Here is a 27,482-nt window from a genome sequence, read left to right as displayed (position 1 = left end):
GTGACCCGTCTCACTGAAATACGGTCTTGGAAACTACAGGACCAAGTGAGGAATGGCTACATGGCATGTCTTAGCAGAGGAGGCAATGTCTACTCTCGCCCTATCCCAACTCCCTGTGTCACTCAGGGGACATACAAGTAGTAGAGCTAATCAACTGAAACAGCCATGTAAACCTGGACAGTGGAAACAATTCAGCCATATTTTCTGGTGACAGAGGACTAAATGGATGTGTGGTCCCTCCTCCCAACCCACACTTTATGGGGCTGTGTAAATTCCTGGGGTTAGGAACTCTAGGAAAAATTAAGGCTAACTCCCTTACTCCCCCACAGATCAGCTGCTAGGGGTCTAAACTGAATTATTGTATAAAATAATGGATATGTGACACTTCTTGCATGCCTGAGTTTATGTGCTGAGTCATACTTCCTAGTCAATTTTGCAGTTTTCTTAATGAAGGTACTGAGGAAGGCAGTGTCCTTGTTCATTTGGGCTTTTTATAGAAAATTTGCCCTCCAACTCCCAGACCCAGAGCTGGACCTCTGCTCCCAGCCCTATCCATCCACATACTCAAGACCAAAAGCAAACAAAAGCCCAAATCCTGTGAGATCACAAGCCTTCGCAAACTGGGGTAGTTGCACCGTGCATATTCAGTCTTACTGAAAAGACATGTACAAATATTTTTGTATTGAAAGAAACGAGGTTAAATTATGGAGTAGAATGCAAAATTCACATTTAAAAAACAATGATGAAATTCCAGACCTCAAAAGAACTTTCTTCTTGCAGAGAAGGGGGCCTCCCTGTTTCAGAACCTCATGTGGGTCTCCACTGGAGTTCTTTTGAGAACAATTCTGTGGAAAAGTTTGAGCAGCTCTGGCGCTGCGCCTGGCCTGGCAGAGGGCCACCTCCCTCTGGCTTAGGCTGCAGCTCCCGATGGTATCGCGTCCTGTTAGTATCTCCTCACGTTTCTAAACGCACAGCTTGTCAGTGTGGGCGCAACCTGAGAGAGCGGTGGCCGGGTTCCAGCTCACTTGCTTCACAAAGGAGGAAATGGAGAACCCGCGACTTTAGAGGACTTCCTTGGGGGCACCCAGGCATCCCAGGCCAGCGCTCCCCCTTCGTCCTTGGCTACATCCATTCTTTCATCCTGCAGGAACTAGGGACTCACGTGCAAGTAAAAAGAGCCTTGTCTACCCTCTCCCCCAAGTCCATCCTTCACCCGGCCCTTCCATCCTTCAGGGTCCTGCCTCTCCACTGGGGTATCTGGCGCCCGTGGGGGTGCTTAGAAATGTTTGGCGAATTAATGGCTGCTGGTTCTGGAACAAATGCATCAGAGCCCAACTCCAGGGCTGGTGGAGGAGGGGTGGGCGGATGTCCCCGTGCGGGAACCAGCCTGACGGAGGCTCAAAGGCGCGAACGTATGTTGGCAGGGGCCGCCTCTTGCCGCCACCGCGATGCTCAGGCTGGCGCTCCGCCGGGCCGGCTGGCTGTTGCAATCTCCGCACGCCTTGCATTGATCGAAAGGGGGGTTGAAACAGTAAACCCGAGGAGGAGCGACTGCTCCCGGACTCAGCCCGAGAGCGCTACCAATGAGGATGCGCGCTCCTTCGCGCCCGCCAATCAGCGAGGGGCCGGCAACAGCGCGGGCCAATGGGGCGCCGACTCGGCGCTGGAGCGAGGCAGGGGTCGGTGCACGCCGCGCACTTGCACCGCCGCGGCCCACGAGCGCTCGCCGTCCGCGTATTCGGTCCCGCTCGGCTGCCTCGCTGCCTCTGCCGCCGCACCATGGACGCCCCGAGCCAGGTTGTCAACTTCGGGCCCGGGCCCGCCAAGCTGCCGCGCTCGGTGAGTCCCCGCGAGCGCGCGCCTGGAGTGCGGTCCGGGCGGGAGCGTGCGCGCGGCGGGTTCGCGTCCGAGCCCCGGCCACTGGGGTCCCCGCTCCCCGCCGCGAGGCTCCTGGACGCTTTGCCCTTGCGCGCGCGCCCCGCGTTCAGTGGCGCCCGCCAGCCGGCTTCTGGAAGAATGCGGCCGGTGAAGGGAGCTCGGCGAGGCGTGCCCGTGCAGCTGCCCCTGGCGCCGGCTGCAGGTGCCAGGCGTGCACGACTCGGTCCGCCGGTGCATGCTGCCCCGCGGGGGCAGGCACCTGTAGCCTCTGGGCTGTGCCTTCTCCCGGGCCGGGCTGTGCCGGGGGCGGAGGCGCGGCCGAAAGGAAGCTCCCACCTCTGCGCTCGCCTCGCGCGGCTGCGCTGAGAGCACGGGCAGTGTGGAGCGGGTGCTTGAATGGACACGGAATGAATGAATGAATGAATGAATGAATGAATGAATGAATGAATGAATGAATGAATGGTGGGTTTTGCATACGGCAGTGGATCAAGTTAACTGAAGGGGATTGCAAACTGAAAACCCTCGTGTCCCTCCGCCCCCCGCCCCCCCCCCCCCCGTGTTCGGTTTACTCTGCACATGAGAGCACCGCTTTTCAGAAATGTAAATTTGAGAGCCTTCAGAGCTTTCCCCTCCTTGTCCCCTAGAGAACCTACTCTTCCTTAAAGCCTTTCTCCCCTCTTTTTTTTTAACCTGCTTATCCCCTAAAGGCATTCGAGTATTTGTACTCTGGTAGGCAATGGGCTGCTTAACTCTGCTCTGTTCTGTTTGTTCTGGAGCAAACAGAATGATTGAATTCTCCACCGGGCCACGACCAGACTCTGCAAGTGCAAGTGGAACTCACTCTCCGCCTTCCCAGACCCTCACCGCCCCCCACCAGCACTCACCCTCCCCAGCCCCACCCGCTATGAAGGAGGCAAAGTCTCTGCTGTGACTCGAACCCACTGACAGGCAGCTGCCGCCTCTGATAGTTTTATTTTTCTAACCAGGATAAAGCTGATAGTAATGTTGCAACAGCAAGAGGCATAGCCAAGTGTTTTACAATTATCAATTGTTGAACAGAGTACAAATCTCCCTGGGACACAGCCTCCTCTGTGCTGTGGTAAGAACAGAGAATCTTACAGTTTTAGAGGGAAAGGACAATCTTGCTTTTCTGGGGGCAGCTCTCACAGTAGCCGAAAGAACTGGGGCTTATTTTTTCTCAATTATTGCAGTTCATTTTAGGTAAGATTCCTTGCTCCAATTGTGGATCGTTTCCTGTAGTCTCCTTCTGTCCCTGAGGTTTTGGAGTCTTCCAAATATTTGTTCCCTGTGTATTTTTAATGAATTTATCATAATGGCAATTGTCATCAGCAATACAATTATTTCTTCATTATTTTCCTGGGAGGATTTTTGCCCCCAGATGGTCTGTAACCAGGGGTGGGGGGACGGGGAGACAGGCAGATGTTGCTTTTTATGTGTCCTCTTGATTTAGTGACTTGTAAAAATTAGAGAAGCTTTCAAACTTTTTTGACTGTAACCTACAATGGAAAATATAGTTTAACAAAATGGCAAGCACATACATATAATTATAAAAATAAAAGCATTATGAAAGAATGTTTAGGCTAATTATCTGTGACATACACTTTTTTATTGTATTTGGCTTCAGTCTGTTCTGTTTCATTAAAAAAATTAGTTGTGATCCACAAAAGTGATTGCATTCTGCAGTTTGGAAAACATCCCATTGAATTGGGGGGGGGTGTGCATTTTAAGTAGAAGGCTTTAAAATTCTTTGTAATGATTTTGGTTATAAACTTTTATAGATGTCTTTTCAAGAAATACTGTCCATAGAAAAATACAATCTTAGAACAAGTTCAAAAATGATTCACCGATGAATGTTTGTTTCCTAAAGGAAAGAATTCACTAAAGTTTATGTCATCAGCCAGTGCTAACAAGCATCCCATTTCAAAAAACAGTGATACATTCTTGAACCTGGTTTTTGAGGCAATCTTTTTTTTTGTCTAATTCTTCATTGTTAAAGTACTGTTTTTTCAGATAAGTTGCAATCTGGGTTAGGTTAGTCTTATGTTTTAATGATGTTCTCCTTACATGGTCTCTTTTAAAGAAATGATCTCCCATTTGTAGACCTTCTCTGGTGGGCTGCTTTTATTGAGGGTCTTTTGCGCTTATTTTGTGTTCATTTTAGAGTTTTTTTTCTTTTTCTTTTTATTATGGAAATCCTCACATAGGCAAAGACGGAATATAGTGAACCTCCAGGGACCCACCTCTGTCAACATTTTGCCAACTGTGTTGCAGCATCCTGGGATGCATCTTAATTCACAGTGACTCTTCCTTCTTCTTGCCTACCCCACCCGTCTCAGTCTAGCACCTTAGACCAAAAGAGATCAGATAATTGAGTTATCTGTATAATTTGGATATAATTGTATTTTTTTTTCTTTTTTGTTGTTTCCAGAACCCAGAACTTTATGCATTCTGTACTTTATTTAGGTTTAGGAGAGTGGTGAATGAAATTTGTGAAGAGGACATTTTCTAGGGAATTAGTAAATAAATTCACACCTTTGGAAAAAGTGTATCTTAGTGTCAATCATGTTGCCTAATCTTATGGTCAATATGTGTGTAAGTTGCATCATCACAGGCTTCGTAGGAAGATGGGGAGGAAGGGACTGGCTGTGGGCGGGGACAGAAGCCAGGGGACCTTACTGGCTTGTGAGTAGACCTTCCCTCTTCAGGTTATATGTACCGAGGGAAAGCTGTGCACAGCATATCGAAATCAGCTTTTCTTTTCTTTTTTTTTTTTAGGTGTTGTTAGAGATACAAAAAGAGTTATTAAACTACAAAGGAGTTGGCATTAGTGTTCTTGGTAAGATTTACTTTTGAATTCTGTAAATATCCAGATTTCAAAGGGAACTAATTTAAATTCATTAATCTTAGAATTTCTGCAGGGTCTTCCTAAAGGCCTTTATACATATATTTTTAACCTTTAAAAATTTAGGTTGTGTGTTTTATAGAAACAATTTTGAAAACAGTGTAAATGCCAGTGAGAGTTTCAGACATCTCTACTTACCCTGTCATAATTGGTTTTTGCTAATCACAGGATCTGGGATCAGAAGATACTATGCATTTGCATAACAGTGCTCCCAAACATTTATAATATTGCTTTACTTTCAATTTACATTTTTATTACACTTAAATATAACCCTATTAAAATTTAAAAGTACACAAACCTTTTATGAAGGGCTTGCACATTAATAATTTCATTATTATGTGTCTCTCCCCTATATCGTTGAGGAAGAGGACCTCTGTGTTCTAAAATTTACTTTCTTTTATTTAGTTTTTTATTTTTTGTGTGTGGTAGTTCCAAAGGCTGCATGGTGTTAGGAGACCATAGGGTAAATTGTATTGCATATTTCCATTAAAATTTGTCCCTGTGGGTTTGAGACATGCACTTTAATTTCTGTGAAGTGAGATCACAGCATGGGATTTTGTGCTCTTGTCCTAGAGGGCAACCATTGTACATGGTTTCCTGTTTGTGAGAAAGAGATGGTAAGAAGAGTCGCAGAGAACATCACAAGAGTGTTGAGTTAATAAATAGCTTGTTCAGTGAGCAAGCCACTTGAAAAGTCATCATGCCATGATTATAAGGCTTAAATGTTTGCAATTTGAAAATCAATTCAGATTGTCCCTTAAACTAGTGAACCTGGGCCCACAATATGAATGCAGAATAACTGAACTTTCCCTACATTATTTACTTGCAAATTTTATAATTATTTCCATTCATTTGGTTTTGAACTGAAACTTTTTTTGTTGTTGTTTGTCTTTCCTTCCACAGAAATGAGTCACAGATCGTCAGATTTTGCCAAGATTATTAACAACACAGAGAATCTTGTGCGGGAATTGTTGTAAGTTTTAAAAAGACCAAATTATATTACTTTTGTTTGATACTCTCTAAACCTGGATGTCTGTTACATCATTTTCTATCTAGATCTTTTAGGATTCTTCCAAATTCACTATTAGTCCATAATGCTTTTTATTTGTTGCCCACCCTGTGCTAGTGCTTTTGTTTTTATTTTATGGGATATTTCCAGAGATTTAAATCATTGTAAACTAGGAAAGACTTTTCAGCACTATGGCAGTTAAACTGGCTTGGAAGGGATTTAAATGACAAAGAAATAGTCATCTTTGTCAGCATAATTGAATATGAACTAGCTCAGGGGTTCTTAAAGTATGGGTCTCAGATCACCTGTCAGAGTCACCTTTTGGGGAAATATTTAAAAATTCAAGTGCTGGGCCCCACCCAGATCTGCTGAATCAGAATCTCTGGAGAAATTTATTTTTAAAGGGCTCTTTGGGTAATTTTATGTGTTCTAAACTCCAGGACCTGCTGTTTAAACGAAGCCTCCTGGGTTGTCTGCACTGTTTTTTCTACCCAGAGGATACCTTATTCTTAAATAGATTGCTGTTTAAAGGAGAGGTTTTATATATTATATAAAGGTACTCATATACACCTGTGCATATAGTAAACTTGAAAACAAACCACTTTTTTTCTGCTCACAAGAGTAATGCATGTTCATGGTAGAAAGGTTAGACAAAATACTGGAACTCACAAACTGGAATTATCTATAGTCCCACCGGTCAGGGATAATCATTAACACGTTAGTGTCTACTCTTGCATTATTTCATTAACAGAGTTTGAGTTGATTTTTCCATAACTTTCCTTTTTAAATTGCCTTGATAAAGTGATTCAGGTGGGGCAGGCTTGGTGCTATTTCTGTGAGGAGCAGTAGGAGCCTGCTGCAGTGTGAATGTTCAGATCCTGTAGTCATCTGCTTGGCTTCACACGCCTGTCCTTCATGGAGGTGTATTTGGAACCTCAGCCTGGGGAGAGGTAGCATTTGACCACATGCCTGTGAGTCTCTTCTGATCGGCGTCCCAGTTCAATTTATGGGCCTATCCTCACTTCCCCTAACCAAGTTCCTACCACGTACCCCTGCATCTAGCCCTCTGTCTAGTTTCCTTTTATCCAGTTCTTGGCCTTGGTAACTGCCCTGCCTCTGAGTAACACATCTGGAACCCTGGGGTGCCAGTCTTCCCAGCTGCAAGGACATTGAGGTTGAAGTCCCTAAGGCCTGGCTGGCTGCTTCACTAGCCTACTGAGCATTGAATGTAGACCAGGCATCTTTCAGAACAAGATATTTAGGTACCTACCACTTGTTCCCCAAGACCTTGCTACCTTGTCCTCTGCTCTTTATTATTTTACCTTTGTGTCTGGGAGCTCTGTTCCCCTGGTCAGGTAATCTGCCTTGTGCATACCTATTCCCTAAGTCTGACTTTACTGGATGGGTTGGGTCCAGTTTCTGTGGCCTCATCCCTCTGGAGCTGGCCTTATTCTGCTGCTGGTGGCCATTCTAATCATCGTTTTCATTTTCCATCATGGAGCCGAAGAATTTTGCTCTTTACCTGAATGTACGTTAGGTATGTGATTACGTGACTAGGCCTAAAGCATCATGAAAAATCCCTCCCCGGTGTCCATTTGATCCATAGCATGGTGCTTGACATATAAGTACTTATAGGACTTTTGGTTTCAAGTGATAGGATCCCAACTCACTGGCTTACCTCACCTAACAGAAAGTTCTGGAGGATTTAGGAGCTCAGATGACACCAGGAAGGTCTTTTCCCCTATCTTCTGGCTCTGTTGTCTTCTGTGTTTGCTCTGCCGATGGCCACCAGGGCTTGCAGGATTAGTTCCTACATGTTTATTCTTTTCCTCAATGGAAGTAGTTCCTCCTACCTAGAAGTTTGGGCAAAGGTCCCCGCACCAAATCCCACTGGCCAGCTTGGGGCAGGTGCTCACCCCCTCCAGCTGGGGTTGGTCACAGTCGAACCATGTGGACTGAGAGTGGCAGAGGGTCAGTGATGTCCTAAAGGGACACCAGGGTATTGTCACTAGGTAAAGCAGGAAGAGCTTCTGGTCAAACAGTAACCACAGGCTTCTGTGAGTCCCCGGTGAGCAGTTGTCCAAGGAATGAATAGATAAATGACTGAAATAGGGAAGCCAAAGTAGCAGTGGAACTTTACTGTATTTCTTGTTGTAAATGCCCCCAAGGTAAAGCACTTGGTACAGTTTCCCTCACTCTCAATCTTTGACCACGTCAGACTATATTTACTGTCACCTGTGCTTCCGCCCAGAGCCGTTCCAGACAACTACAAGGTAATTTTTGTGCAAGGAGGTGGATGTGGCCAGTTCAGCGCGGTCCCCTTAAACCTGATTGGCCTGAAAGCAGGAAGGTGTGCCGACTATGTGGTGACAGGAGCTTGGTCAGCCAAGGCCGCAGAAGAAGCCAAGAAGTTTGGGACTGTGAATGTCGTCCACCCTAAACTTGGGAGTTATACGAGTAAGTTCTGGGAGCTTAGCTGGACAGTGAAACGCTGGTGCTGGGTTATCCCTGCCGGGGGCGGTCTGCAGTTTTTAATGCTTAACTCCCCTTGTCAGTAGTTAATTGCATACCATTTAGATTTGGTGGCTGTGCTAGTTAAGACTACTAACTAACTAGCTTCTGCAAAAAGAGTTATCCATAGGCTGACTTAGCTTCTGCAAAAAGAGTTATCTATAGGCTGACTTAGTTATCCATAGGCTGAAAAGCCCAGGGCTGGCTTGTCTTGATTAGGGGCACCAGCAATGTCTCCCTGTCTCCCATGGTGGCTCCACAGTCAGGGGAAGCTGTCCCCTCTTTCTTGGAAGGTGGCCGCAGCTGCTCTCGACCTTATATTCTCCCAACTTCCATTGCCTTTGTGGAGCATTCCCTAGAATGGTCTCATGTCCCCTGAGCCCCATTCTCAATCAGTCACTGTGGCCATGCCGGAGTCACATGCTGCCTCTGGGTTTAATTGGCTCCACTGGAACCACATGAGCTGAGGATGGGTGAGGGCTGGGGTCCCAGAAAGAAAGTACTAACTCCTCAATGGATGTAGGTTGGATGGATGCTGGGTTACAAGAAAAAAAAACCCGAATATCCCCCATGCCTTTTTAAAAAATTATTTTATTTTGAGACGAGGTTTCACTGTTGCCCAGGCTGGAGTGCAGTGGCTTTTTACAGGTGTGATTATAGTGCACTACAGTCTCTAACTCTTGGGCTCAAGTAATCCTCCCACCTCAGCCTCCTGCGTAGCTGGGACTCAGGCATGTACCACCACGCCCAGCTTCCCATGCCATTTTTTTTCTTTTTTTTTTTTTTCTGTTTTTTTTTTTTGAGACAGAGTCTCACTTTGTTGCCCAGGCTAGAGTGAGTGCCGTGGCATCAGCCTGGCTCACAGCAACCTCAAACTCCTGGGCTCAGCGATCCTACTGCCTCAGCCTCCTGAGTAACTGGGACTATAGGCATGTGCCACCATGCCCGGCTAATTTTTTGTATATATATTTTTTGTTGGTCAATTAATTTATTTCTATTTTTGGTAGAGACGGGGTCTTGCTCAGGCTGGTTTCGAACTCCTGACCTTGAGCAATCCGCCCGCCTCGGCCTCCCAAAGTGCTAGGATTACAGGCGTGATCCACCGCGTCCGGCCCCCCATGCCATTTTTGAAGATTATTTGTATCTGGTAACAGTCGAAGGGTGGGATTGATCATTTCCTTTTGGGATATTGGTGGTGATGACAATGGAGGATTGGTAGGGTGCTTTCACTTGTGAAGTGCTTTAGAATTAGTCTTTCATTGCTGGGGGAGATATCCTGCTTAACTGCCACCCACATAAGAAAAGAGAAGAGTAGAATTGTGAGGTTTTAAACTTGTTTTCTGTTATAGAAATTCCAGATCCAAGCACCTGGAACCTCAGCCCGGATGCCTCCTATGTGTATTATTGTGCAAATGAGACCGTGCACGGTGTGGAGTTTGACTTTATACCTGATGTCAAGGGGGCAGTACTGGTTTGTGACATGTCCTCAAACTTCCTGTCCAAGCCAGTGGATGTTTCCAAGGTAGAGTATAAAAGAGGCTGGGTTGGGGGAACCCAGTGACTCGATTTCTTTAGGGGCATTTTAATATATCTAAGAACAGGAAGAACCCTGGGTATCTTGGGCCAGCAGAGCCCTGAGCCAGGGCAGCTGTCCATGAGCACGGTGACAATTGCTTGTTGAAGTGCTTTATGTCCTGGTATTCTCAGGCTCCATGATAATAATCGCCTTACAGAATCACACTCAAATCGTTGGGGAGTACCTGCCTTTGAGAGTGGCTCATAGAAGCTTTTTTGGTCAACACATTGGGAGTAACATGTTCTCTTCAAGGGCCTAATCAAGTTTGAGGGACCCTTGTGTTGGAACCACCTCAACTCTAAAAGCATCAATGGGGCACACAGACTTTACAAGTGGCTCACCAAGCTGGGGCAGGGGCCAGTACACCAGGTGCATGCAACTAGGGCAATAATGTCTATAAAGAATTTACAAACGACAGTTGAAGCATCTGAGTGGTAGTCTGCCCTTTTAATTTTTTTTTTTTTTTGAGACAGGGTCTCACTCTGTTCTGTAGACTAGAGTGCAATAGTGTCATCACAGCTCACTGCAGCCTCAAACTCCTGGGGTCAAGCGATCCTCCTGCCTCAGCCTCCCGAGTAGCTGGGACTACATGTGCATGATACCATGCCTAGCTAACTTTTCTATTTGCTGTAGAGGTGGGTTCTCCCTATGTTGCTCAGGCTGGTTTCAAAACTCCTGGCTTCAGGCAATCCTCCACCTCCGACTCTCAAAGTGCTGGGATTATAGGTGTGAGCCTCCATGCCTGGCCCATTTTAAGCCACTTTTAAGTATACAGGTCAGAGGCATTAAGCATATTCACATTGTTATGCAACCATCACCACCATCCATTTCCAGAAATTTTTCATCTTCCCAAACTGAAGCTCTATCCATTAAACAGTAACTTCCTGTGGCTGCACTGCCCCCAGCCCGTGGCAACCACCATTCTACTTCTGTCTCTATGAATTTGACTACTCCAGGTACCTGTGTAAGTGGAACCATACAATATTTGGTTTTTGTAACTGGCTTATTTCACTTAGCATAACGTCTTCAAGGTTCATCTATGCTGCAGCGTGTGTTAGAACTTCCTTTTGAAGGCCAAGTAATATTCCATTGTGTGGATACACACCACATTTTGTTTATAGTGTGCTGTTTATTATCACCAGGCCCCAGTGAGTCTAAGTAATGTCACTGTAAAATACTTACCGCCCACTGTTGCCGCTCGATTTTCCTAAAGCTTTCATCGACAAGCGTGGGAGAGGGTTTTATATCTTGCTCGACAAATTTCCTGGAGTATGTTTAAACGTCTGTTGTTTTCTAAAATTTCTTCTCCCTCAGGCAGCTTGTCCCCTTCTTTCTTTTTATCACAGCAGTCCCTTTCTCAGCACCTTCTGACTGTCCCTTTGTACAAATAAAAAAAGATAAAAACTCCTGTTTCGTTTCTTGGTTGCCAAGGAGAGTCAGGCCCCATTTGAAAGACTGGCATGGATGTAGAAAGGTGTGGAGAGTGGACATGAGTCTGTGTGAGGCCTTGGCAGTGATGGGCTTAGGTGGCCCCTTCCAGGGTAGGGGACCAGGCAGAGCCCGTCTTTAGGCCTTGGAACTCTGGGTAGGGATTTGCTGTCCCAGATGGAGATGCCTTGAGAGCACGGATTGCTCCCTAAACAGGAATAGAGTCACTGCCTCGTAAAAATTGTGCTTTGGCTAGAGGTTGGGAAGTTTGCATACGTTTATGAAAAATGACCAAATGCTTCTAAAGCAGCACGTCTTTCTCTTTTTAAGTTTGGTGTGATTTTTGCTGGTGCCCAGAAGAACGTTGGCTCTGCCGGGGTCACCGTGGTGATCATCCGCGATGACCTGCTGGGCTTCGCGCTCAGAGAGTGCCCCTCGGTCCTGGAGTACAAGGTGCAGGCCGGAAACAGCTCCTTGTACAACACACCTCCGTGTTTCAGGTAACTCTGGGACACTGCATTGCCGTGGGTCACCATTTCCCGTCAAAGCAGAGGTGGCATTTCAAAGCAGATCGTGCTTCCTTGAGCTGCTGCCCAAACAGCCCCAGATGTCCCGCCAGGCTTCTCTCCCAGCTCACCTCTCTCTCTCCATCCTCTGCCCAGTGTTTGATCAGTTTTTCATCCTGCCCTTTTGTGGGATGGTGGTGTTTTTTGTTTGATCTTGGTAACCCAGGCCCTGGTGGTTCACCATTAACCTACAAGCTCTCTGTACATGAGGTGCCATGTCCTGCATCTCAAACAGCTGGGGCAGCTTTGGAGAAGAACTTTGAATAGTCGAGCGCTTTCCTTTCTTTCCCTGCTGGGCCTGCACGAAGCTGGCTGCCTGACAACGCGCCTACTGGCTTGGAAACACCTTTCTCTTTTTTAGCGCAGTCATCAGGGGTCCTATCAGCCTGGCTTCCTGTCATCCGAGTGGGGCCTCATTGTAGCACTTCAGGGAGAGCAAGGTGGCCCTGCCTTAGGGTCTCAGGGAGCAATAATGGGACCCTCTTCACTGGGTTGCCGTGGGGCTTAAATGAGTTGATTATAGATAGATAGAGACACATTTTTAAAAATATTTGCACGTATTTTATTTATTTATTATTTATTGAGACAGAGTCTTACTCTGTTGCCCAGGCTAGAGTGAGTGCCGTGGTGTCAGCCTAGCTCACAGCAACCTCAAACTCCTGGGCTCAAGCAATCCTCCTGCCTCAGCCTCCCAAGTAGCTGGGACTACAGGCATGCGCCACCATGCCCGGCTCATTTTTTCTATATATATTAGTTGGCCAATTAATATCTTTCTATTTATAGTAGAGACGGGGTCTCACTCTTGCTCAGGCTGGTTTCAAACTCCTGACCTTGAGCAATCCGCCCGCCTCGGCCTCCCAGAGTGCTAGGATTACAGGCGTGAGCCACCGCGCCCGGCCTGGAGTCCAGGCTCTTTTACCCAACAGAATTCTTCTGTGATGGGGAGAAGTTCTATTAAAGGAGCAGCTAAAAGGAGGGGCTTGGGCTAGTGCAGGCGATGGTTCCGTCTGGGTCCAGATCTTGTCATAGCGCCACTTCCGCCAGGTGCTGCTTGTAGAAGAAGAAGTCTTCCACATAATTTACCACAGGAAGGAAAGAAGTTTTTTCAGTGTTCAAATTCCAGTGGAAATTTCCACTGGGTTTCCGTGTGGTCACAGGATACAGAGCAGTTCCTCACTTTGTGTCCCCCACTTTCCTCAGGGAGTAGGTGGTCCAGGTGAGCTCCCCTGGCTTCCAAAACCCACTCTTTTTCCCCAGATTGAAAATGTTCCGGCTGGGCGCGGTGGCTCACGTCTGTAATCCTAGCACTCTGGGAGGCCGAGGCAGGAGGATTGCTTGAGGTCAGGAGTTCGAAACCAGCCTGAGCAAGAGCAAGACCCTGTCTTTACTAAAAATAGAAAGAAATTAATTGGCCAACTAATATATATAGAAAAAATTAGCTGGGCATGTGGCGCATGCCTGTAGTCCCAGCTACTCGGGAGGCTGAGGCGGGAGGATTGCTTGAGCCCAAGAGTTTGAGGTTGCTGTGAGCTAGGCTGACGCCACGGCACTCACTCTAGCCTGGGCCACAAAGCAAGACTGTATCTCAAAAGAAAAGAAAAGAAAATGTTCCGAAAATGCATGTGGGGTTGGGTGGGCCTGAGTCCTGGCTCCTGCTTGCCTGTCCTGCCTCTGGGGCTCTAGGCAGCAGGTAAGCACCAGAGGTCAGAGGCCAGCTGGCCTGGGCAGCCATGAGAACCGGCAGGCTAAGTGATGAGGGGGCAGACTCGGACCTCAACTGCCGGGTTCCTGGAGAAGGGGCCGAGGCTCCAGGCCGGCCGGAGGAGGGAGAGGTGCATCCCGACCCGTTAGAAGGTGGGGCCGGGCCTGCCTCACAGGGAGGAGGGTCTTCCAGGGAGGCTGAGGCCGCCACCGGCTTCAGCAGGGAGGAGACAGGGAAAAAGTGCTGTCCTGGAAGAACTGTCCCACAGCCTGCAGGCCCGCAAGTTGTGGTGGGGCACAGCCCCGGCAGGGGAGGTGGCACCCCCCTCCCCAGGCACCTTCTCCAATAGTTACCTTGAAGTACATTTTTAAAAATGTAATGAACATCCACTTGTTAATAGTAGGGTGAAACCCCTTAAAAAGAACAGTGAGAAAGCAGGCCATTTGGTCTAACGGGAGGTGAAGATGGCTGGAATCAGACCTGGAGACACGGAAGGAAAGTCTTCTCAGAAGAGAGACTTTCTTATACGGGGACTCCCCCACCAGCGCCTGCGCAGGCCGTGACTGTCGGCTCCGCTGGTCCACTGGGGGTGTGGACGTGGGCTAGGGAGAGGGCAGGAACTCTCTTTCCAGACCTTTCCTGCCTGAGGAGAAGGCTGAGCCACAAACAAGGGCAGAAAAGGGGCAGAGTTCCTTTCCCAGATGAGTCAGAACAGCAGTAATTGAGACCAGCTCTTTTGGGGCCAGTCAGGATTGATAGTAACAAGGTTAGAATCATGTCAATGGAGAAGACAGCAGATAATGGATTCTGATTCCAAGATAACCTCCCAGAAGTTGCTTTGCTTTCTTTTGCCCCTCCAAAAAAGAGGCAAAAAAAAGTTCTGTATGATTGAGGAATAACCTTAAATCTGTGACTAGAGTTCACTTGGAGTACCTAAACACTCAAGGTTAGAAAATCGTAGCTCACCCGGTGAGAACAATCTCTAAATGGAGACACAAAGATTTGGGCAAAATGCCTTCCCTAGTCCTTGAATGTAAATCTCATGGGCACTCAGAACTTTGCATCAAAGGGTAGAGTCCCAAGTTTGAAAAGATGCCATGTGGTTTTTTTTGTTTCTGTTTTTATTTTTGTCAGAGCCTAATGACCATGGCCCTGGGAACTTTGATTTAACTGTGCTGGATAAAATGGCCCTCAAATAGTTGCTCCGTAGCCCTGAGCAATGAGCTGGGGGGGAATAAAGGACCCACTGTCCTTCTCTTTAACTCTTCAGGAGAACAAGCAACCCTGATTAGTGGATAAAGAAAGAGATGCTTAAGTTCTTCTTCTAACCCCACAAAACAGTTTTTACGTAGCATGACTAACTGAACCTGCATTTGTTTTAGCTGCAGTATGAGGTAATATAACTAATGTAAATACAAAACAAAGAAACGTTAACCCAGGCCCCCTTTGTTAAGGATGGGAGGATGCAGAATAAGCCCAGCGGCCTGTCCCATGGTCTTCTCTGGGACCCAGACCACCTTCCCCTGGATGGGGGGAAGCCTGGTGTGTGTGTGTGGGTGTGTGTGTGTGTGTGTGTGTAGTGGAATCAGCTTTGGGAGCTCTTCTCCGGGAAAAGTGCTCAATGTGGTGGTTACTGTCACCTATTCCTGAGAAAGTTGTGCCAGAACATCAACTCCAGAAGCTCTTCTGCAGAGCCAGAATCTTTAAAATAGCTGGAGAGTCTTCTGGGGCAATTTCTGAGGTGCTTTTTCTAAGCCCTACCACACAGGGAATATTTTGTATTGCTTTAACACATCGAGTGCCATGTGAGTTGTATTTAACTCACACTAGTTTTGAGCCCGGGGCCTTGTGAAGCAAAACCCTGCAGTTCATGAAAATCTTACTTGTTGATGTTCTTCATGTTGCAATTAATATTGACAATTTTTTTTTTTTCTTTTTTTTTTTGAGACAGAGTCTCACTTTGTTGCCCAGGCTAGAGTGAGTGCCGTGGCGTCAGCCTAGCTCACAGCAACCTCAAACTCCTGGGCTCGAGTGATCCTTCTGCCTCAGCCTCCCAAGTAGCTGGGACTACAGGCATGCGCCACCATGCCCGGCTAATTTTTTTTTTTATATATATATATCAGTTGGCCAATTAATTTCTTTGTATTTATAGTAGAGACGGGGTCTCGCTCTTGCTCAGGCTGGTTTTGAACTCCTGACCTTGAGCAATCCGCCCGCCTCAGCCTCCCAAGAGCTAGGATTACAGGCGTGAGCCACCGCGCCCGGCTAATATTGACAATTTAATTCTAAAAAACGTGGATGGCGTTGTATGTGACTCATGCAAAGAAAACAAAAAATAACAAATTAGAAAAGATCGTTTTGTTTTAATGAAACACTTTGGCCCTAGGGAAAACAATTTTTTTTCTAGCCTGGCAATCAAGGTGTTAAAAAATTTGGAAAAGTAACACATACACTTAGTGAAGAATTCCAGGTGAGCAGAGTCACCAGGGTAACCACTGTTAACTGCCTGCTGTGCATCCTAACTGACCCTGACCTGGGCATGTTTCCGTATACGGGGCTGTGTGTGGAATATTCCCGAGGTGACTCATCCTGGGTGGTCAGTAAGTGGCTGCACTGACCCATATCCTAACCCTGGTGCCACACTGACTCTCTGCCACTGGAAGGCTCTGAGCTGGGGCTGTGGGTAGGAAAGGTGAACAGTGTGTGCCTCCAGGCTCCCACGACCATAGAGTCCAAAACACAGGCACACAGAGGTCTAAAATAAAGGGGCGAATGGTAAAAATCTGCACAGGTGATGTGGGCGAGGGGGTCTGGGAGTCCAGGAGGTGAAGTGTTCACTCTGGGTAGGGGTGTGATGGCACCCTGTGGTGGGGAGAGGGAAGTGCATTCCAGGTGTCACCAAGAGTTTGCCATGGGACTTGGCCTGGACAAGGAGGGACTGATGTGACAATGGACTGATGTAACATCTGGCGAGGAGTCTAACGAAGCCTCTTTTTCTGAGTGGCCTTCAGGGGTCTAGAATTGGGTTGAGCCTCATTCTTGCTCCATGATATGCTCTTGTTCACATGTTCCCTGATTTGATCTTGTCTATTTCTCAGTCTGTCTTTAAGTCTGTTTCAATGCCACTTAAACAATTTGCTTGAATATTTTTGTACTTTTGCAAAGCTGAACTAAATGGCTTTTTTTTTTATTAAATCTTCATTTTAGCATCTATGTTATGGGCTTGGTCTTGGAGTGGATTAAGAACAACGGCGGTGCCACAGCCATGGAGAAGCTTAGTTCCATCAAATCTCAGATGATTTATGAGATTATTGATAATTCTCAAGGATTCTACGTGTAAGTCGATGGATTTTATTTCACATTTAGCTTCTTGTGAGTTTAAAACTGTATGTATACTCTGTACCTTTTAAAAATGGATGCATTCACCTGTCTCTGATGTTGAAGTGCTGGTGAGGTGGGTGGTCCTTGGCCCCAGGAGCAGGGGGTGGGTTCCTCCCTCCTGCACCCCACTCTGGGACTCCCTGGCTTGGGGACCTGTGTCCCAGTGGGTGGTGGCATTTGTCACACCAAAGACATCGCTCTGGGGAAGATTCTTAGTTTACTCCCTGGGATAGATCCCTTCTCCTTCTTCCTGCTTCCTGTGTGTCTCTTGGGAAAAAAAACATACGCACTTTCTGGAAGGTCTCAACTGAAGGGCTGCTGTTAGAGACTCACTCCTGGCCCCTCCTCTAGGTTACTGCCCTCGTTAAGAGAGTTTACTGCTTCCCCTCTTATAGGACACCATTCTCCCATCCCAAGCCTGCAGTCTGTGAATGGAGTTGGCCATGGCATGGGTTGACGCCTAATTAAATATTTTCATGACCAAATGATTAATGAACATGTCTTGACCACTGGACCAGCACCTGGGAGGGCTACAGAAAACGTGCCGGTCTTGCATTAGCCCCCTAACGTCACTGTAACAAAATACTACAGACCTGGGGGCTTAAAACAGCAGAAGTTTATTCTCACTGTTCTGGAGGCCACAAGTTTGAAATCAAGGTGCCAGCAGGAATCCATTCACTTCATGCTGTGTGCGTGTACATGCGCATATGTGTGTGTGTGTTTGTATTTATATACATGTACGTAAACACTTATACTCACTTACCAAGCTGGGACACCCCTCTGCCTTCCTAGTGATCATTGCTTTTTGGGGTTCAGTCTGCTGTAACAAAAATATCTGATAGTAACTTGGGAATTTGTACTGTCTTTGAGAATTCAGCGGCCACATGAGACAGAGCGATGCCTCAATCCTAACTTAGAATTGCATTTTTTAGCCAAGACTTGCTGACATACCTCCGTAACCACCCATGTCCAGGGTGTGGGGGTGTACTCTTTGGACAGCATGCCACTGCCACCTCTGCCCTAAAAACGCTTGCTGCCTGCCCTGTGAGTCCTTGGCATGTGGTGGCTGTCCAGCCGCAAGCCCTGGGGCAGTGAGGCTTGGCCAGGTTCCACGGCCTTTGGGCTGCTCTCTCAGTGCCATCCGGGGCAGGGGCGCCCAGGCTGCCTTGCGGCCTGCTCTGTGGCTCTGGGCAACAGAGAAGCAAGTGCAGCCTGGGGGCCTGGTCCCAGGGAGGCTCCTGGGGCACCCAGAAGATTAAGTCCTGGCTTCCTGGAATTCTCAGGAGACGTCTAGGCGGGAAACCGGAGGACAGAAGGAATGGTGATACCCCCAGGGACAAATCCAGGGAATTATAATAGAAACAAAATAAGAAAGCACAGAAGGAACCCTGGGAATCCCCTGAGACCCCCCCCCACCCCACCCTTGGTCCTTTAGCTCCAAGCACCCCCCCACACCCCACCCCTGGTCCTTTAGCTCCAAGCACCTCTCACACCCCACCGCTGGTCCTTTAGCTCCAAGCACCCAACCCGGTTGGCCTCTCCCTGCAGGCAGCCAGGTCGTCTCCTGGGGAACCCCATCACCCTTTGCACCCAGAACTCCTCATTGTCTCAGGAGTGGCCTTGACCCAGGACCTTAAACCTCTCTCTGGGAACTTCCATCACCCCCTCGGCTGCCTGCCTAGAAAATGTCTTCCAGGGCTGACGACGTCCTGTGGGACCTCATGACCCTTCCCTCTGTTTACAGCTGGACACTCAGTAGCTGTTCCTGAATGTACTTGGGTTTTCAGGAAATTCTTCATTTTTCGTTTGAACTGTGGAAATAGTTCAGCAACATGGCCCCAGAGGGGAAGTGGGCAGTTTAAAGAGGAATACCAAGTGACCTCAAATTATAATTTGCGACTTATCCCTGCCTTTGCTCCTCACTCTGTCTCTGAGCAGATGCACCCTTCCTGCCTTCCGTGTCCCCGACTCGTAAGGCAGCTCCTTTACTTGAGCACAGTCCGGGCAGTTTGCTGAGGATTACGCCAGCCCTGCCAGCGACCTCGGCGGGGAATTCTGAGACTAGATAAGACAACCACTGAAGGCCCCGAGTTTATTCCATAGCCTGACCACTCACATGGCGCTGGCTGACCCTAAGTTGGGCCCCCGTGGGACTCATTTATTGCCATTTATTAGCATGTGACCTTGGACAAATGACCTAGCTGCTCTAAGCCTCAGTTTCCTCATCTGTACAATGGATATAATAATGGAACATGCTTCTTATGACTGTTGTGAGGATTAGATGGAAATGCATGTGAATAAAAATTATGTATTATGGGAATTGAGAGCATGGGGTCTTGTGCTGGTTAATAAAGTGCTAGAAACAGTGCTTGGCACATAAGGGGCATTCCTTGCATGTTAGCTCTTAATATTATTATTTGTGGTTATTGTTATATGAAGCAATTAGGATGTTCCTGATACATAGTGCTTAATATATAATAGATATTAATTTGATTATTATAAGGATGTCCAAGTGACAGATTGCATATCTGGATATCACTGAGGCCTTAGGAAAGAGAAGGAGGCATATTTTCATGGGTCTAAGGAAGACCCTGAAATGAAATGAAACAGGCAGGGCCCTAGGCCTTTCCACATATGCACGCATCTTGTCATCACAGCCCTGTGTGGTAGACACCAAGCCTCTGTGACAGGCACAGGCAGGACTAGGTCGTAGCTGGGAAGTGGGATCTGCCAGGATGTGAACATGGGGTGTGGGGGCCGTCATGGGAGGCTCATTCCAGAGCCTGTGCTGTTCAAGTCTAGGAGAGCAGGAGGCTTCCTAAAGAGGCCATAGAACTCAGGAGCCATAAAGTAAAAGATGACATATTTAATCACATGAAAATGTGAAGTTTTTATATAGTTTAAGATATCTTAAACAGAATTAAAAAGAAAACACATGACAGACATGAGAATGATTTTGTAGCATATAACATATAAAGGTTACTATCCTTCATAATAGGCAAGAACCCCCAAATACATGGAGAAGGATAACCGAATAAAAATGGGGGTGGTTGCTGAGTGTATGAACAAACAACACAGAAGAAATACTCCTGCCTAATGGACAAATTAAAAGATGCCCAACTTCATTTGCTCTTTAGGAAATGTATATTAAAATGATAAGGTATTTTTTGCCTTTGATCTGCAAAAATCAAAAAGACTGATAACATCTGGTGCTGGTGAGGAAATGCACTTTTGGTAGGAATATAAACCTGGACAAACTTGGAGCAAAGTTCGCAGCACTTATCAAAATTTAAAACTCAACGTGTTGTTTGACCAAGGATTTCTGTGTTAGGCTTCTGCCCTCCACGGTGCTCTGCCTGGGTGGTGTGCGTGGAATTAGGCACTGGCGAGTCCAGTGTAGGATGTAATGCTGAAGATCTGGAGATAATCCCGGTGCCCGTCAGTTGGGGTCTGATAAGAAATTAGGATTGTTGGTAGTATGGAGTTATGTCTGGACTGAGAAGAATGGGACAGGTCTCTGAGCAGACGTAGGAAGATGGTCGTGTTACATCATGAGGCCAAAAGGAAAAAGAGCAAGTGTAGAAAAAGACCTATTAGTCTTTATAAAAAACACAACAGTTGTATATACATACATATATACACATGTATACACACACGTATGTATGCTTACATATTTTAAAAGATCCTGAAAAATGTATACCAGATTGTTAATGGTAGCCACCTCTGTGGAAGGGGATGATAGATTTTCATATTTTTACTCTAAATTTTCATAGTTGTATACGAATTTAATTTTTTATTAACAAAACCAGGCAGTAAGAGGCGGCCTGCATGGGTTTTTGGTGGGCTCTTTCCTCACGCAGTCTTATTTTTCATTCCCTTTGTTTCTGACATGTCCTTTCAGAGGGACAGATTGTGACGTGAACATCCCATTATCACCTGCCTACTTCCTGCGACTTCCTTACGCGCCCTTCCGACCCTCACCACCTTCCTGAGATGAGTGTCTCTGGCCGAAGCTGTACCTTCCCTCATCTTCCTCTCCTGATACCTTGGGAGGCCCCGGGGTTTCTCAGAGGGGGCTCTCCGGAACACCATTTCCCTGCAGTGGGGAGAGATTTTAAGTCACTTATGATCAGGGAAAATTGTGTTCCTCTGTGACCTCCTGGGCTTCCTCATTCACACCAACTTATGGGAGGCTGCAGGAAGTCAGGAGTAAAGAAACCTGCTCAGCCCTGTTAATGCAGCGTCTCCTAAGTTTTTCTCTGGCTGTGAAACCACTTTTCCATTGACACCGGTTGGCACCTTCTGTGTCCGTGCTCCCCCTGGACTTTGGGAAGTGCCACCCTTGCCCTGGCTCCCATCTGCACTGTCTGCCAAATCTTTGTAGCTCTGGGGTTACCCAGCTGGTTCTGCGCCCACTGGGGCCCACAGGTAGCCTCTCAGTCAGCCCTGGCCCCTTCTCCTACCTCAGCCCTTCTGGCAGAGACCCTGCTGCCTCTGAGATTTAGTGTTAACTTCAGGGGTTGCAAACGGAGGAGCGTGGCCAGATCTATCCACAGGGACACTTGATGTGGCTCACCCAGTGTTTACAAACACGATTGAAGCCAATATTGAGATCCTGGAAGATATTTAAAAATCTAGGTTACTTATTTCATGGTCCATGTGTCTCTGAAAATGGGTAAAAGAAACTTTGACAGGGAGGACCATGTGTTTCCAGAAAAGGGGAGAGCCTCTTTGCCTGTGGAAGTCAGGAATAGTCCTCTGTATTTAAAATGTAACAAAGGGAGCTGGTGTGGAGCCTTCTTGTTCTACTCATTTATGTGAGTAGCGAGGGACCTGTTCCTTCTCACCTAGAAAGTTTTTTATAAGAGCTTTCTAGCAGGTCTCTCAGTCTCCCAGTTTCTTCACCCTGCAGTCTCTCCTCCGTGTGCCATAGTTATGTTTCTAAAACACAGACCTCATTTGGTGGTGCAAATCCGACGGCTCCTCTCGCAAGGGTCCAGTCCACAGCAGAGCATGTCCACAGCCCAGGCCTGTCCCTCTGCTCGGCCTTCTTGGCCAGGGAAGCCAACACCCCTGTGAAGTCAGCAAACTCGCTGGAAGCCCCTGTGCCTTTGCAGCTGCAGTTCTCTGGCAGATGGCCCTCCTCCTTGTCCATCCTAATAGCTGTGTCCCCTACTCTGAAACCTGTCAGGCTTCTTCCACAGAATTACTTACCCAGCTCTCTGCCTCCACACCCCATTGCTGTTATGGCAGTTCTCCCACGGAATTGTGATTCCCTACAGAGCCCTCTCTCACTAGATTAAGAGCACTTAATTCCCCTTAATCTTAATTTTTTTTCTCCTCAGCCCCTTGCTAGAGACATATTGCTGTAGGTACTGTGCAAATATTTGTGGCATGGTGATTTGATCTTCCATTTCTAGCTTTTATGACATTATGGTTTCTGTGGTATCTTCTATTTTCATGATAGGATGGGTAAATTTGGGGGGGAGTGAATTGTAAATACAGATTCTTAATTCTTCCTCCTTGTAAATTTTTTCTTAAATTAAATGTGCTTTTTGTTGCTCTACCTCTGTGGTTGGACCCTCACATTGGGAGCATGAGGCAGCAGAATATCTAAAAAGTGTGGCCAGAATGTTTAAGTATCAGCCATGAAACCCACCACCTGGTGGGTAAGGGGGGCCTGGAATTCAGACTCCAAGCTTATTCCAGATGGTTGGTCCCGTTTTTTGCCTTTCTTCTGCCTGAAGGTATACACTTGACTCTCATTAACTTGAACAGGAATTATGGATGTGCCTTCAAGGGACTTCTCACACTGCTTTTATTTGGTATTTAACTTTAATGGATCCCATTTGTAAAGTGTAAGAATAAAATAGGATGTACTGAGAAAAGGGAAAGAGAAAGGGTTATTACATGTTGTACTTTTAAAAAATTCTGGAGTATCCTGTCAGCTCTTCTTCAGTTTGTCTCCTTTAGTTGCCAGTGGAAAATAATTTTGGCTGCTTATTTTCCAAATCAGAGACTGAAATCAAATATTAACCTTTCCTAGACAAAAATTCACTCATCATTCATTTTTGAGAGTTTATATGGTGCCTTATGCAAGGTGCTAGGAATAAAAAAAACCAAATTTATTGTATTGAACTGGTATTTATATGGCATTTAATATGTTCCACACGCTGTTTTAAATTGTGTCAGTTATCTTTTATTGCATCATAGAACATCCCAAAACTTAATGACTTAACCACCATTTTCTTTGCTCATAAATCTTTGGGTGGCAGGTTGGGCTGAGCTCAGCTAGGTGGTTCTTCTGCTGGTCTCAGGATCCCTCATTCAGTTGAAGTCATCTGATGATTCATTTGGAGTCAGATGGTCTAAAATGGTTTCACATGTCTGGCAGTTGGTGCTGGTGTTGGCTGGGACACTTATCTCTAGCATGCTAGCTCAGACTTGCTTAAGTAGCAGCAATATTTTAAGAGAACAAAAAGGGAAGCTGTAAGTTCTCTTGAGGCCTATGCTTGGAAGTTACAGAGTCACTTCTGTTCCAATATCTTGGCCAAAGCAAGTCATAAGGCCAGCCCAGATTCAAAAACTAGAGAACTAGATTCTACCTCTTTTTTAAATTTTTAAAATGGGCTATAAACATTCTCTATAAATACTGACTTATTTAATTCTCACAACACCTTGAGGTAAATTGAGGTAAGTTCTGTTATTATTCCCACTGTTTACATGAGGAAGGTGAGACAAAGCAGAGAGGGTAAGTAACTTGCTCAAGGTCACACAGCTTGGGACAATACAGGGTGTAATAAGTCCTTTGAAAGTTGCTGCTTATTATTTTTGTCTTATAGCTGCTATTGGGACCATCTTATTATTTCTCTGCAGCTTTGCAGAGAAAGGGTCATTCACATTTGCTGTGTGGCTGCCATGTGTTGGAAGCTTCATATATGTCGTACCACTGAGCTATCACTAGCTTGAGATGAAGGTATTATTGTATTTAGTATTCAGATGAGGAAATTGAGGCTTATGAGATTAAGTACAAGTCATATAAGAGGATGCTAACCCACTGTTCCATATGCAAGAGTCTGGTCTCCCTAATCAATTATGAATGTTCTAGGGCAAATTTTTGTTTAATCTCCTGCTTATATATAGAAAATGTTTAAAACAATCTGTTGATTTGTTAATGACAACCTGTACATTTCAGAAAAGTAGCTAAAATAATGAACACATTTTTCAGATGTCCAGTGGAGCCCCAAAATAGAAGCAAGATGAATATTCCATTCCGCATTGGCAGTGCCAAGGGAGATGATGCTTTAGAGAAAAGATTTCTTGATAAAGCTCTTGAACTCAGTATGATCTCCTTGAAAGGACATAGGTGAGTACACCTCCCGTCCACAAACTCATCAGAGAATTGGCTTTAGCTCTTCAAATGTGAGATGAAACAAGTCGAGGAGCCTGCTTAGCGTGGAGTAGCAGTTATGTAACTTGTTGCCAAAACCAGCTGTCACAGATACGCCTTCCTCCAGTTGTTTATGGAACCCTTCACACAATTCCCCAACTGAGAGTATAGTGGAGCTACATCTTGCATGGGAGTTTTGTCAAAATGACCTTTGAAAACCTCTCAAACTGCTCGTATGGCACAGAGGTTGCCAGCCCATCTCAGATGAGGCTGGTACCGTACGCTCCATTCCAGTGTTGAAACATCCCTGTCTCTCCAGCTGAACATCAGATGGAGTAGTTAATCTTGCATGCTCTATAAAAAGTGAATGTCCTCACATGTGACAGTAGCAGCACTGAGATGCTCATCTCGCCAGCACGTGATGCGCGGCAGGCTCGTGATGGCTTGGTGAGCAGAACTGCCGTCTTCTTCTGACTTGTCTTTTCTTCCCCCATCTTGTTTCTTTTCTTTGTCAAGAGTGAATGGTTTGCCTTCCTTCTTCCTCCTTCCTTTTTCTTCTTCTTCTTCTTCTTCTTTTATATAACACAGAACCTTAACTTTTCATCTCAAAACACATCAGACCTGGAGTTGGCTATTTCTCTGAGGAGCCGTGGTTCCTTTTATTGGGAAATGGTGCAAAGAGACCACAGGCTGAAGCGTGGCTGCTCGATGGTTCTGGGATGCTGACAGGGACAACTCCACTCATGGTGTTTTCATGAATGACATGTTATTCTGTGTTGTAGCAGCGTTTGGCTACTTCTGCTATTGGATTTTTTTGAAAAGCTGAAATGAAGAAATATGAACTGTTTTATATTGTTAAATACTTTGACAAAATAAAGATCAGTTGGCAGTTTGGCAAAAAACAAACAAACAGAAAGCAAATAGTTTGAATGAATCTAAGTTTACTGTCAGCATAGAGAACCTTCACTGCATAAGGGGGGATTTTCCAATGTCTGAGATGTGGGAAGCTCTTTAGCACCTGCTGCAGGTTTTCAGCTGGGAAGCTGGATGTGATGGTCTTAAGCAGGTGTCCTCAAAGTATGGCCCGCCAGCCACATGTGGCCCGCCGAGGACATTTATCTGGCCTGCTGGGTGTTTTTGCCGCCACTGCCTGTCCTGCTTAGTGGCCGACTTGTCCCGGGCCCACAGTGTGCATGTGTGGAATGTGAGCCGCACTCTCCAATGGCCCTCCAACGGTCTGAGGGACAGTGAAGTGGCCCCCTGTTTAAAAAGTTTGAGGACCCCTGGTCTTAAGCATTGGAACTCTTAGGAGCTGTTGACTACAAAAAGAGTTGCTTTGGTACTAAATTAGATGCTTTTGTTCTTAATGGTTGAATCTTTGCTCACTGTAGGTCTGTGGGAGGCATCCGGGCCTCTCTGTATAATGCCGTCACAATTGAAGACGTTCAGAAGCTGGCCGCCTTCATGAAAAATTTTTTGGAGATGCATCAGCTATGAAAAAACATCCTAACCAGTATATACTCTGCCCTTGAACGACATGCAAAATTGAAGGCATCTTGGGAATGGCTACCAAAAGTTAACAAATACGGTTATTTTTCTCAAATGAACACGCTTATTCTAGATTCTTTTTTCAGAGAACAACAGCAAAACTATCCACAGCTCTGCAAAGCTAGGGGGACCTAATAGCCATCTTAATTCTGACTGGAACTGGAAGCATTTTTACAATTTTCCTGTTGCTTTTCTAATGAATTCCAGCTTATTTTGTCTTTGCTGTTGCTTTTTCTAGCTAGAGCTCAGTATTCAAATGCACCTGTGGACTTAATAATGCAAGTTGCAATTAATTATTTTGGGAACTGTGGGACTACACAGCATGGAGGGTAGGTGGGGCTCTCTAGGTGCTGAATCTAGATGGGGGGGCCTCCGGGGTTCAGCAGCTGTTGGTTACGGTTGACATGGATCATTTGATGAGCGTTTAGGAGTACCAGGTAAAAGGGCAAACTGCAGATCTTCCTCATAGAGAGATAAAAGTGACTATATATGAGATTATATAGATCTTTTTAATACCATATACTTTATATTTCTATGCATTTATATTTCTACTAATATGGTTCTCAGAAAAACCTGTAGAAATTTCTAGAATTTGTTGAATCTCTGACCTTGTGGGGTGTAGCATTCCATTAGCAACAGGTGTGCCCCCTCCTTAACCCTCTGGTCCTTATTAAGCTGTTTCATGGACAAGATTTAGAAGTTTTTGATTCATTTTTACTCGTCTTTCCCTAAGTAGAAGAAAAGGTTGGTTGGATGGTTTGTTCTTTTTTTTTTTTTTTTTTTAAATGAGGCCTTGAAACTGAAAATCTGTGTGAAACTCCCTTATCTTTTGTTCACTCGACTGTTTCCTTTGTAGCATTTGACCACGGTGATACTTTGAGTTCTAGATCTCTGCTGGAAAGTATTTTCCCCTATTGTTTATCTGTTGTCAGTATTTTATGTTGAATATGTGAAGAACATTAAAGTCCTAACACATCTCAGTCCATGTTAATGAATTTCTCTACCTCTCTTTTAAACTTTATGATGGGAAAACTTGATTCTAAAAATAGCACTTAATAGGGGTAATTTATTTCAACCAAAGGTGCAAGACTCGAGTCTTGCGCATTAATTTTATTTTTTTATTTTATTTTATTTTTTATTTCAGGAAAATATGAGAGTACAAACATTTTGGTTACATTTTACATCTTTGCCTCTCCCTATGAAGTGTTAGAGGTATGCCCCTCCCCTCCACAATGCTCACCGCATCCCTCAGATGTGGGTCTACCCCCTCAACCCCTGAATCCCTGGTGAACACCACCACCATTTGAGCTCTGTAGAGTTAATCAGTCAGTACCAATTTGATGGCGAGTACATGTGGAGCCCATTCTTCAGGTCTTGTGTCACCTCACTTCGGATAATGGGCTCAAGCTCAATCCAGGATAATATAACCAGTGTTAGCTCACTGTTGTTTCTTATAATTGGGTAATATTCCAGTGTATACATATACCAAATTTTAATAATCCACTCATGAATTGACGAGCACTTGGATGCTTCCACGTCCTTGCAATAGTGAATTGTGCTGCCGTAAACG

The 27,482-nt window shown here is 45.8% G+C and overlaps 1 protein-coding gene across 2 annotated transcripts; it reads left to right on the top strand.

The window, feature by feature from the left end:
- The first annotated feature begins 1,681 nt into the window (after window positions 1-1,681).
- On the top strand, window positions 1,682-26,891 carry PSAT1 (phosphoserine aminotransferase 1). 2 transcript variants are annotated; one of them, XM_012759809.2, is made up of 9 exons: window positions 1,682-1,839; window positions 4,675-4,735; window positions 5,705-5,774; window positions 8,062-8,267; window positions 9,671-9,843; window positions 11,656-11,825; window positions 16,801-16,929; window positions 24,203-24,340; window positions 25,756-26,891. In XM_012759809.2, the coding sequence occupies exons 1-9, from the start codon at window positions 1,780-1,782 to the stop codon at window positions 25,859-25,861; spliced, it is 1,113 nt and encodes a 370-aa protein (XP_012615263.2). In that variant the 5' UTR covers window positions 1,682-1,779; the 3' UTR covers window positions 25,862-26,891. The 2 variants fall into 2 exon arrangements, with proteins under 2 accessions (XP_012615263.2, XP_075864718.1); XM_076008603.1 differs by lacking the exon at window positions 4,675-4,735 and having other exon boundaries at window positions 1,708-1,839.
- Window positions 26,892-27,482: the final 591 nt, after the last annotated feature.

The sequence above is a fragment of the Microcebus murinus genome, chromosome 12 (genome assembly GCF_040939455.1).
Source record: "Microcebus murinus isolate Inina chromosome 12, M.murinus_Inina_mat1.0, whole genome shotgun sequence".
In the NCBI taxonomy this organism is placed as follows: Eukaryota; Metazoa; Chordata; class Mammalia; order Primates; family Cheirogaleidae; genus Microcebus; species Microcebus murinus.
This window is presented reverse-complemented; position numbering and strand designations above follow the sequence as displayed.